This window comes from Scyliorhinus canicula, chromosome 12 (genome assembly GCF_902713615.1).
Source record: "Scyliorhinus canicula chromosome 12, sScyCan1.1, whole genome shotgun sequence".
NCBI classification, from domain to species: domain Eukaryota; kingdom Metazoa; phylum Chordata; class Chondrichthyes; order Carcharhiniformes; family Scyliorhinidae; genus Scyliorhinus; species Scyliorhinus canicula.
Genome location: NC_052157.1, coordinates 160,497,538 through 160,509,574, shown reverse-complemented (window position 1 = coordinate 160,509,574; position 12,037 = coordinate 160,497,538). Strand labels below are relative to the sequence as shown.

The following is a 12,037-nucleotide window of genomic DNA, read 5'->3' as shown; positions in this document are numbered from 1 at the left end:
GGGCCAATCCTCCTACCCTGCACATCTTTGGGTTGTGGGGGCGAAACCCACGCAAACACGGGGAGAATGTGCAAACTCCACACGGACAGTGACCCAGGGCTGGGATTGAACCTGGGACCTCGGCGCCGTGAGGCAGCAATGCTAACCACTGCGCCACCCTGTTGCCCAAATTGTGGAATAATCTGATCAGGATGTTTAAACTGCTCAAAGATTGATGGATAACGAAAAACTAGTTCCTCTGGTGGGGGAGCAACATCAACAAAATGTGTATGTAACACCTTTACTGGAGTGTCGAGGCCATTCGAGGGTGAAATCAGGGAGGATATTTCCACCCGAGGCAGAATGGAAACTGCAGCTCATTTCCCTCAAAGGATGGGGATCAATTGGACGGTCCAAGACTGAGTTATGAGGTGGGAGTATTTCGCTGGCCTCCTCCTGCCTCCTTATCCTTGTTACCACCCGACGTGTCTTTGCCAGAGTTCCTGCTGACGTCTCCCTGTGACTCCTGATGCCCCCCGCCCTGCCTCGCCGCCCGCGACTCGGGAGCTATTTGTGGAAATGTTTTCTTCTCCTTTTCCTTCCCAGAAGCAGGTTGACCATCCGTTCGTGCAGGGTTTACGGGAGTGCTGGCAGACCTCACGCCTGCTCTTCATTAGTGAGTTCACCGGCGCACCAGAGATTTCCCCAGCTCGGTGCCTGTGTGGTTTTTGGTTCGTTGTGTGTGTGTGTGTGTGTGTGTAGCTACTGGCTCATAGAGTACCCCCCCCCCCATTCTCCCCCCTCCCCATTCTCCCCCCCCCCACCATTCTCCCCCTCCCCATCCATTCTCCCCCATTCACACCCCCTCCCCCCATTCTCCCTCCTCCCCATTCTCCCCCCACCCCCCCTTCTCCCCCCATCCCCCCCATTCTCCCCCTCCCCCCCATTCTCCCCCTCCCCCCCATTCTCCCCCTCCCCCCCCATTCTCCCCCTCCCCCCCATTCTCCCCCCTCCCCCCCATTCTCCCCCCCTCCCCCCCATTCTCCCCCCTCCCCCCATTCTCCCCCTCCCCCCATTCCCCTCCCCCCTTCCCCCCCATTCTCCCCCATCCCCCCCCCATTCTCCCCCCTCCCCCCCATTCTCCCCCCACCCCCCCATTCTCCCCCCCATTCTCCCCACACCCCCCATTCTCCCCACCCCCCCCATTCTCCCCCCTCCCCCCATTCTCCTCCCTACTCCCCCCCATTCTCCCCCCTCCCCCCCCATTCTACCCCCTCCCCCCCCTTCTAACCCCCTCCCCCCCCCATTCTCCCCCTCCCCCCCATTCTCCCCCCCTCCCCATTCTCCCCCTCCCCCCATTCTCCCCCTCCCCCCCATTCTCCCCCTCCCCCCCATTCTCCCCCCTCCCCCCAGTCTCCCCCTCCCCCCCTCTCCCCCCTCCCCCCCATCTCCCCCCTCCCCCTCTCCCCCCCCTCCCACCCATTCTCCCCCCCTCCCACCCATTCTCCCCCCTCTCTCCCCCCCCTCCCACCCATTCTCCCCCCCCTCCCACCCATTCTCCCCCCCCTCCCCCCCCTCCACCCCTCCTCCCCTCCCCCCCCCCCTCCCACCCATTCCTCCCCCCCTCCCACCCATTCTCCCCCCCCCTCCCCACATTCTCTTCTCCCCCCCCCACCCATTCTCCTCCCCCCCTCCCACCCATTCTCCCCCCCACCCATTCTGCCCCCCAACCCATTCTGCCCCCCATCCCATTCTCCCCCCCACCCATTCTGCCCCCTCCCCCCCATTCTGTCTCTGCCCCCTCACCCCCATTCACCCCCCCCCACCCATTCTCCCCCCCACCCATTCTCCCCCCACCCATTCTCCCCCCCACCCATTCTCCCCCCCACCCATTCTCCCCCTCCTCCCCCCGCATTCTCCCCCCTCCTCCCCCCGCATTCTCCCACCCATTCTCCCCTCCCACCCATTCTCCCCCCCCCTCCCACCCATTCTCCTCCCCCCCCTCCCACCCATTCTCCCCCCCCTCCCACCCATTCTCCCCCCCCCCTCCCACCCATTCTCCTCCCCCCCCCCCTCCCACCATTCTCTCTCCCCCCCTCCCCACATTCTCCCCCCCTCCCATTCTCCCCCCTCCCATTCTCCCCCCCTCCCACCCATTCTCCCCCCCCCCACCCATTCTCCCCCCCACCCCTCTCCCCCCCACCCATTCTACCCCCCCCCCCTCCCACCCATTCTCCCCCCCATCCATTCTGCCCCCCCACCCATTCTGCCCCCCTCCCATTCTGCCCCCTCCCCCCCCCCCTTCTGCCCCCTCCCCCCATTTCTCTCCCCCCACCCATTCTCCCCCCCCACCCATTCTCCCCCCCCACCCATTCTCCCCCTCCTCCCCCCCGCATTCTCCCCCCTCCTCCCCCCGCATTCTCCCCCCTCCTCCCCCCGCATTCTCCCCCCCTCCTCCCCCCGCATTCTACCCCCCCTCCTTCCCCCGCATTCTCCCCCTATCCCCCCCTTCGCCTCCCCCCTCCCCCTTCTCTTCTCCCTCCTTCCCCCCTTCCCCCCATTCTCCCCCCTCCCCCCCCATTCTCTCCCCCCCCCTCCCCCTTCTCCCCCTCCCCCCTCCCCCCCCTTCCCCCCCTTCTCCCCCTCCCCCCCCCCCCCTCCCCCCCCCCCCCCCCTCTCCCCCCCCTCTCCCCCCTCCCCCCCTTCCCCCCTTCCCTCCCCTTCCCCCCCCCCTCCCCCCTTCTCCCCCCCTCCCCCCCCTTCTCCCCTCCCCCCCTCCCCCCTTCTCCCCCCCTCCCCCCATTCTCCCCCCTCCCCCCTCCCCCCCATTCTCCCCCCCCTCCCCCATTCTCCCCCCCCTCCCCCCCATTCTCCCCCCCTCCCCCCTCCATTCTCCCTCCCCCTCCCCCATTCTCCCCCTCCCCCCCCATTCTCCCCCCTCCCCCCCCCATCTCCCCCCTCCCCCCATTCTCCCCTCCCCCCCCATTCTCCCCCTCCCCCCCTCCCCCATTCTCCCCCCTCCCCCCCCCCCCATTCTCCCCCCCTCCCCCCCATTCTCTTCTCCCCCCCCCCCCTTCTCCCCCCTCCCCCCATTCTCCCCCCCCCCCTTCTCCCCCCCCATTCCCCCCCCCATTCTCTCCCCCACCACCCCCCATTCTCCCCTCCCCCCATTCTCTCCCCCCATTCTCTCCCCCTCCCCCCATTCTCCCCCCCCACCCCCCCATTCTCCCCCACCCCCCCCATTCTCCCTCCCCCCCCCCCATTCTCCCCCCTCCCCCCTCCCTCCTCCCCCCCTCCCCCCATTCTCCCCCTTCCTCCCCCCTCCCCCCCATTCTCCCCCCTCCCCCCCCCCCCATTCTCCCCCCTCCCCCCATTCTCCCCCCCCCCATTCTCCCCTCCCCCCTCCCCCCCCCCATTCTCCCCCCTCCCCCCCATTCTCCCCCTCCCCCCCATTCTCCCCCTCCCCCCCATTCTCTCCCCCCCCCCCCATTCTCCCCCCCTCCCCCCATTCTCCCCCCCCTCCCCCCCATTCTCCCCCTCCCCCCCATTCTCCCCCCCCCCCATTCTCCCCCCCCCCCCATTCTCCCCACACCCCCCCATTCTCCCCCACCCCCCCCCATTCTCCCCCCACCCACCCCCATTCTCCCCACCCCTCCCCCATTCTCCCCGCCTCCCCCACGTCTCTCACCCCCTCCCCCCATTCTCCCCCCTCCCCCCATTCTCTCTCTCCCCCTCCCCCCCATTCTCCCCCCTCCCCCATTCTCCCCCAATTCTCACCCCCCTCCCCCATTCTCCCCCCTCCCCCCATTCTCCCCCTCCCCCCCATTCTCCCCCCCCATTCTCCCCCCCCCCCTCCCCCCCATTCCTCCCCCCCATCCCCCCCCCATTCTCCCCCCCTCCCCCATTCTCCCCGCCTCCCCCATTCTCCCCCCCTCCCCCATTCTCCCCCCCTCCCCCATTCTCCCCGCCTCCCCCATTCTCCCTCCCCCCCTCTCCCCCCCATCTCCCCCCCTCCCCCCCCCATCTCATTCTCCCCCCTCCCCCCCCCATTCTCCCCCCCTCCCCCCCATTCCCCCCCCCATTCTCCCCCCCCTCCCCCCATTCTCCCCCCTCCCCCCCCATTCTCCCCCTCCCCCCATTCTCCCCCCTCCCCCCCATCTCCCCCTCCCCCCATTCTCCCCCCCCCATTCTCCCCCTCCCCCCAGTCTCCCTTTCCCCCCCATTCTTCCCCCCTCCCCCCATTCTCCCCCCCCCATTCTCCCCCCTCCCCCCCCATTCTCCCCCCTCCCCCCCCATTCTCTCCCCCTCCCCCCCCATTCTCCCCCCTCCCCCCCATTCTGCCCCCCCACCCCCCTCCATTCTCCCCCCCAATCCCCCCATTCTCCCCCCCCCATTCTCCCCCCTCCCCCACATTCTCTCTCCCCCCCCCCATTCTCCCCCCCGTCCCCCCATTCTCCCCCCCGCCCCCCATTCTCCTCCCCTCCCCCCCATTCTCCCCCCCCCCCCCCATTCTCCCCCCATTCTCCCCCCCTCCCCCATTCTCCCCCCTCCCCCCATTCTCCCCCCTCCCCCCCATTCTCTCCCCCCTCCCCCCATTCTCCCCCCTCCCCCCATTCTCCCCCCTCCCCCCCCATTCTCCCCCCTCCCCCCCCATTCTCCCCCCCTCCCCCCCCATTCTCCCCCCTCCCCCCCCATTCTCCCCACGTCCCCCCCATTCTCCCCACGTCCCCCCCATTCTCCCCCCGTCCCCCCCCATTCTCCCCACGTCCCCCCCATTCTCCCCCCGTCCCCCCCCATTCTCCCCACGTCCCCCCATTCTCCCCCCTCCCCCCCATTCTCCCCCCCTCCCCCCCATTCTCCCCCTCCCCCCATTCTCCCCCCTCCCCCCCATTCTCCCCCCTCCCCCCATTCTCCCCCCCTCCCCCATTCTCCCCCCGCCCCCCCCATTCTCCCCCCCTCCCCCCCCATTCTCCCCCCCATTTCCCCCCCCCCATTCTCCCCCCCCCCATTCTCCCCCATCCCCCCATTCTCCTCCCCCCATCCCCCCTGCCAGTTTACACAATTCACCTCCAGCTCTCACCATTGTGGAGACAAGGACTCTCCCCCCCCCATTCTCCCCCTCCCCCCCATTCTCCCCCTCCCCCCCATTCTCCCCCTCCCCCCCATTCTCCCCCCTCCCCCCCATTCCCCACCCATTCTCCCCCCCTCCCCCCATTCTCCCCCCTCCCCCCCCATTCTCCCCCCTCCCCCATTCTTCCCCCCTTCTCCCCCCCATTCTCCCCCCATTCTCCCCCCTTCTCCCCCCCCATTCTCCTCCCCCCCCTCTCTCCCCCCCCCCCCCCCCATCCCCCCTGCTAGTTTACACAATTCACCTCCAGCTCTCACCATTGTGGAGACAGGGACTACGGAGGGAGCAGAGACCCGAACAATATAAACGGTGATTGGTTAAACGCTGAAAATTAATAAACCCAGCAGAGGCTGCAAAGGAACAACGTCCTAGCGATAGCCAGGATGAGAAACCTTCGCTATGGAGAGAGATGGGAGAGCAGGGGAGGGGGAGGGGGACGGCGGTGGGCGTATGGCGAGAGATGAGAGAGCAGAGGAGGGGGAGGGGGACGACGGTGGGCGTATGGAGAGAGATGGGAGAGCAGTGGAGGGGGAGGGGGACGGCGGTGGGCGTATGGAGAGAGATGGGAGAGCGGGGAGGGGGAGGGGGACGGCGGTGGGCGTATGGAGAGAGATGGGAGAGCAGGGGAGGGGGACGGCGGTGGGCGTATGGAGAGAGATGGGAGAGCAGGGGAGGGGGAGGGGGACGGCGGTGGGCGTATGGAGAGAGATGGGAGAGCAGGGGAGGGGGATGGCGGTGAGCGTATGGAGAGAGATAGGGGAGCAGGGGAGGGGGACGGTGGTGGGCGTATGGAGAGAGATGGGAGAGCAGGGGAGGGGGACGGCGGTGGGCGTATGGAGAGAGATGGGAGAGCAGGGGAGGGGGAGGGGGAGGGGGACGGCGGTGGGCGTATGGAGAGATGGGAGAGCAGGGGAGGGGGACGGCGGTGGCCGCTATGGAGAGAGATGGGAGAGCAGGGGAGGGGGACGGCGGTGGGCGTATGGAGAGAGATAGGGGAGCAGGGGAGGGGGACGGCGGTGGGCGTATGGAGAGAGATGAGAGAGCAGGGGAGGGGGATGGCGGTGGGCGCTATGGAGAGAGATGGGAGAGCAGGGGAGGGGGACGGCGGTGGGCGTATGGAGAGAGATGGGAGAGCAGGGGAGGGGGAGGGGGACGGCGTATGGAGAGAGATGGGAGAGCAGGGGAGGGGGACGGCGGTGGGCGTATGGAGAGAGATGGGAGAGCAGGGGAGTGGGAGGGGGACGGCGGTGGGCGTATGGAGAGAGATGGGAGAGCAGGGGAGGGGGACGGCGGTGAGCGTATGGAGAGAGATGGGAGAGCAGGGGAGGGGGAGGGGGACGGCGGTGGGCGTATGGAGAGAGATGGGAGAGCAGGGGAGGGGGAGGGGGAGGGGGACGGCGGTGGGCGTATGGAGAGATGGGAGAGCAGGGGAGGGGGACGGCGGTGGGCGTATGGAGAGAGATGGGAGAGCAGGGGAGGGGGACGGCGGTGGGCGTATGGAGAGAGATGGGAGAGCAGGGGAGGGGGAAGGCGGTGGGCGTATGGAGAGAGATGGGAGAGCAGGGGAGGGGGACGGCGGTGGGCGTATGGAGAGAGATGGGAGAGCAGGGGAGGGGGAGGGGGACGGCGGTGGGCGTATGGAGAGAGATGGGAGAGCAGGGGAGGGGGACGGCGGTGAGCGTATGGAGAGAGATAGGGGAGCAGGGGAGGGGGACGGCGGTGGGCGTATGGAGAGAGATGGGAGAGCAGGGGAGGGGGACGGCGGTGGGCGTATGGAGAGAGATGGGAGAGCAGGGGAGGGGGACGGCGGTGGGCGTATGGAGAGAGATAGGGGAGCAGGGGAGGGGGACGGCGGTGGGCGTATGGAGAGAGACGAGAGAGCAGAGGAGGGGGAGGGGGACGGCGGTGGGCGCTATGGAGAGAGATGGGAGAGCAGGGGAGGGGGACGGCGGTGGGCGTATGGAGAGAGATAGGGGAGCAGGGGAGGGGGACGGCGGTGAGCGTATGGAGAGAGATAGGGGAGCAGGGGAGGGGGACGGCGGTGGGCGTATGGAGAGAGATGGGAGAGCAGGGGCGGGGGAGGGGGACGGCGGTGGGCGTATGGAGAGAGATGAGAGAGCAGAGGAGGGGGAGGGGGACGGCGGTGGGCGCTATGGAGAGAGATGGGAGAGCAGGAGAGGGGGAGGGGACGGCGGTGGGCGTATGGAGAGAGATAGGGGAGCAGGGGAGGGGGACGGCGGTGAGCGTATGGAGAGAGATGGGAGAGCAGGGGAGGGGGAGGGGGACGGCGGTGGGCGTATGGAGAGAGATGGGAGAGCAGGGGAGGGGGACGGCGGTGGGCGTATGGAGAGAGATGGGAGAGCAGGGGAGGGGGACGGCGGTGGGCGTATGGAGAGAGATGGGAGAGCAGGGGAGGGGGAGGGGGACGGCGGTGGGCGTATGGAGAGAGATGGGAGAGCAGGGGAGGGGGACGGCGGTGGGCGTATGGAGAGAGATGGGAGAGCAGGGGAGGGGGACGGCGGTGGGCGTATGGAGAGAGATGGGAGAGCAGGGGAGGGGGACGGCGGTGGGCGTATGGAGAGAGATGGGAGAGCAGGGGAGGGGGACGGCGGTGGGCGTATGGAGAGAGATGGGAGAGCAGGGGAGGGGGACGGCGGTGGGCGTATGGAGGGGAGGGGGACGGCGGTGGCCGCTATGGAGAGAGATGGGAGAGCAGGGGAGGGGGAGGGGGATGGCGGTGGGCGTATGGAGAGAGATGGGAGAGCAGGGGAGGGGGAGGGGGACGGCGGTGGGCGTATGGAGAGAGATAGGGGAGCAGGGGAGGGGGAGGGGGAGGGGGACGGCGGTGGGCGTATGGAGAGAGATGGGAGAGCAGGGGAGGGGGACGGCGGTGGGGTGAGAAGAATTTATTTTCCCCCAGCGATCTGGAATGCAAAGCCCGAGAATGTGGGGCTTTGAAAAGGGAACAGGATCACCATCTGACAAGGAAAGATTTGCAGGGCTTGAGCAACTGGTACCGGTGAGTTTCTCTTTTGGTGGGCCAGCAGAGGCCGGGCGGGCTGAATGGCCTCCTTCTATGCTCTAACTATTCTAAGTTTCTATGTCTAGGAGGCTACATTACAAGAGGGGTAGGAGGTCACCTTTCAGGCCTACAGAGCTCTAGATCGATCAGATCCGGTGTGCAGTGAGCAGCTGGGGGCATCGCTCCTCCGGGAGGAGATATTGACCTTGGAGGGAGTGCAGTGTAGTTTTGACAGAATGACATTGGGGCAGAAAGGGTTAAACTATCAGGCGAGGTCAGAACTGAGATTGTAATCTCACAGAATTTACAGCACAGAAGAAGGCCACTCGGCCCATCGAGTCTGCACCGGCTCTTGGAAAGACCACCCTACCCAAGCCCACAGCTCCACCCTCTGCCCGTAACCCCATCTAACATTTTTTGGACACTAAGGGCAATTTGTCATGGCCAATCCCCCTAACCCGCACGTCTTTGGACTGTGGGAGGAAACCGGAGCACCCGGAGGAAACCCACGCACACACGGGGAGAACGTGCAGACCCCGCACAGACAGTGACCCAGCGGGGAATCGAACCCGAGACCCTGGAGCTCCGAAGCAACAGAGCTACCCACTGTGCGACCGTGCTGCCCACATCTCTAGAGTTGAGAAGATTGAGGGATGACGTGATCAGAGTCATCAGGAAATCAGTGAGCACATCCCTGGATCCACACAGGATCGATAGAGGATATTTCCGCCAATAGGTTGGTAAATCTAGCCCCAGACAGTGGCGGCCTTTTCAGGAGCGAAATGAGAAATCACTTCCACATACAAAAGGCTGATTGAAGTTTGGAACTCTCTCCCACAAGCGGCCATTGATGATCAATCATTAACTTTAAATCTGAAATTGATAGATTTTTGTGAAGCAAAGGTATTCGGGGATCTGGGCACATAGAGTTAGAACAGGGGACTACCATGGTCTGAGTTTTGGTGGGACAGGCTCAGGTAGAACGGCCTCCTCTAGTTACTATGAGGAATTCAGAACTCCGAAGCTTATCCACAATGGTGAGGAGAGTAGAATTGTCGTGTGTGCGTGTGAGTGTGTGCGCGCATGTGTGTGTGCGTGTGAGTGTGTGCGCGCATGTGTGTGTGCGTGTGGGTGAGTGAGTGTGTGTGTGTGCGTGCGTGTGTGTGCGTGCGTGTGTGTGCGTGCGCGTGTGGTGTGTGCGTGGTGTGTGTGCGCGTGTGAGTGAGTGTGCGTGCGTGGTGTGTGCGTGTGTGCGCACACGTCCTCACTTTGCACTGCTTATTGCCAAATATCCTTCAAAACAGCCCCCTGACTTCTCCAAGAATCACCAAGAGTATGTGCAGAAATTGGGAGTTAAATAAATGATATCACTGTGACGAGGACAGGGTGCCATGGCACCGGGCGAGGTCCGTTAACCTGACCAGTTTCTGGAGCACTGGGACAAAAGGGAGGGTAAATTTGCCCAATCTGAGGACAGGACAGCTTTTCGGAGAAGGGCCAAGGGTTTGAGCAGAATGGTTCCAGCGATGAGGGATTGAGTCACACAGAGAGGCAGGGGTTGCTCTCCGTACAGCAGGGCAGGCTGAGAGAAGACTTGATGCAGGTGTTGAAAATTGTGAAGGATGTTGTGGTCAAAGAGTCGATAACAGGGGCGGCGCAGGTTTAAGGCGAAAGCGAGATGAGCAAAAAAGGATTTTGTGAATTGAGTGGTTGGGATTTGGATGCTGCTGCCTGGGGAAGTGGAAACGGATTCACTGGCAGCAGCAGAAGGGAACTGGATCATTCCGAAGTGAAAGAGTGGGGAAGTGGCATTGCTCTTCAAAAAGAGCCAGTACAGATTCAATGGGCCACATGGCCTCCCTCTTTGCTGTGCTTGCCTGTAATTCACTGATGCTCCTTTGGGACATCAGGGATAATCATCCCAGATTTCTCCAGTGTATTGACAGGGCGGAAGTCAGTGAGGGTTTGATCCCATTCTGCGGCGGTCTGTTTGATGCGAGTTTTCAGGCCTGTCCTGGAATATTTGAGTATGATGCTGCTTATTGCTGCGAGACAGGATGAGCCCTGTGGCTGCCCTGTCCACAATGTTTTCACTGGAATTGACTGTCTCCTCCCTCATTACCTTCCTACAGTGTGTGATTACCAGGGTGCTGGGGATCTCCACATGCTCTGGAGAGACTGTGCGCCCTTTGCCGAGGGCAGGGCACGAGTGTTTGCAGCCGAGTTGGGTTCTGCCATTGGTAAGTACACATGAATCATCTGGATCGTTTGTTCAGATTTCTCTCCAAAAAACTCATGCCCACAGTACTGAGGGAATGCCGCACTGCCAGAGGGTCAGTACTGAGGGAGTGCTGCACTGTCAGAGGGTCAGTACTGAGGGAGTGCCGCACTGTCAGAGGGTCAGTACTGAGATGGTGCTGCACTGTCAGAGGGTCAGTACTGAGGGAGTGCTGCACTGTCAGAGGGTCAGTACTGAGGGAGTGCCGCACTGTCAGAGGGTCAGTACTGAGGGAGTGCCGCACTGTCAGAGGGTCAGTACTGAGGGAGTGCTGAACTGTCAGAGGCTTCGTACTGAGGGAGTGCTGCATTGTCAGAGGGTCAGTACTGAGGGAGTGCCGCACTGTCAGAGGGTCAGTACTGAGGGAGTGCCGCACTGTCAGAGGGTCTGTACTGAGGGAGTGCTGCACTGTCAGAGGGTCAGTACTGAGGGAGTGCCGCACTGTCAGAGGGTCAGTACTGAGGGAGTGCTGCACTGTCAGAGGGTCAGTACTGAGGGAGTGCCGCACTGTCAGAGGGTCAGTACTGAGGGAGTGCTGCACTGTCAGAGGGTCAGTACTGAGGGAGTGCCGCACTGTCAGAGGGTCAGTGCTGAGGGAGTGCTGCACTGTCTGAAGTGCTGTCTTTTGGATGTGACCTTTGAAGTGAAACCCAGCCTGAATGTAGGTCGCACGGCCACCATGTTGAAGAAAAGTAGGAAGATTCTTCCTGGAGTTCTGGCCAATATTTATCCCTCAATCAACGTGACAAAATCATTTTGTAATGGGATCCTCCTGTGCACCCGTTGGCTGTCAGATTTCCTACATTATAACAGGTGCCAACACTTTGAAAGTTGTTCATTGATTGTGAAACGCATTTAGATATCCTGAGGTTGTGAAAGGGGCTCGAGAATTGCTCCTTTGTCTCTCGGTTACTGGAGTTGTTACTAGCTGTTTGTTTTGTGATTCTCCACCTGCAGGGTTCCTCCATGATATTGGTGTGGTTCATCGCGACGTGAAGGTAGGAATTTCTCACTCTCCACGGCGCTCGTCATTTCATTCTGGTCTGTTGCATGTGGGGGAATCCTCCCCACTGGCTGGAGATAGATGAAGCCACAGACATCCGGCAACAAGGGGTCGGGGTTGTAGGCGGGAGGGAGGGACGGACCAGTGGAGTCTCTCGTTCCCGAGGTCCTCTGAGTGAGTTAGAGCCTGGTCAGGTGGCATCAAAGTGTTTGTGCTTCCTGTCCCTCCAACCTGTTTATGAATCAGCTGTTAAACTTTAAACTTTGTCTTTTTCAGATGGAGAATGTTCTTCTGAACGATCGAGGTAAGCGGGTGGAAGCTGCGATTCATCACCGTATGTAATGTGTCACTGATTGTAATGGACAGGGATTGACTGTGAGGATAGTGGACTGTAATATGTAACTGTAACAGGTACTGCCGTTGAACGGTGGGTACTGTAATATGTCACTGACTGTAACTCTTCCCCTGGTTTTCAAATCCCTCCGTGACCTCGTCCCTCCTAATCTCTCTAATCTCTGCTAGCTTTCCAATCCTACAGGATCTCTGCTTTGCTCTAATTCTGGCCCCTTGAGCCTCCCCAGTATTAATCGCTGCACCATCGTTGGCCACGTCTTCAGCAGTCGAGAC

The 12,037-nt window shown here is 63.2% G+C and overlaps 1 protein-coding gene across 4 annotated transcripts in view; it reads left to right on the top strand.

Moving 5' to 3' along the window:
• LOC119975145 (ribosomal protein S6 kinase-related protein-like) overlaps positions 1-12,037 on the top strand; it is a 30,008-nt gene that overhangs the window by 11,618 nt on the left and 6,353 nt on the right. For 3 of the 4 annotated variants that reach the window (XM_038814721.1, XM_038814720.1, XM_038814718.1), the window contains 4 exons: positions 586-655; positions 10,262-10,369; positions 11,365-11,405; positions 11,687-11,714. In XM_038814721.1, the coding sequence (XP_038670649.1) occupies positions 586-655; positions 10,262-10,369; positions 11,365-11,405; positions 11,687-11,714 (247 nt within the window). The remainder of the gene's footprint in view (positions 1-585; positions 656-10,261; positions 10,370-11,364; positions 11,406-11,686; positions 11,715-12,037) is intronic. The other variant, XM_038814719.1, reaches the window with a different exon arrangement.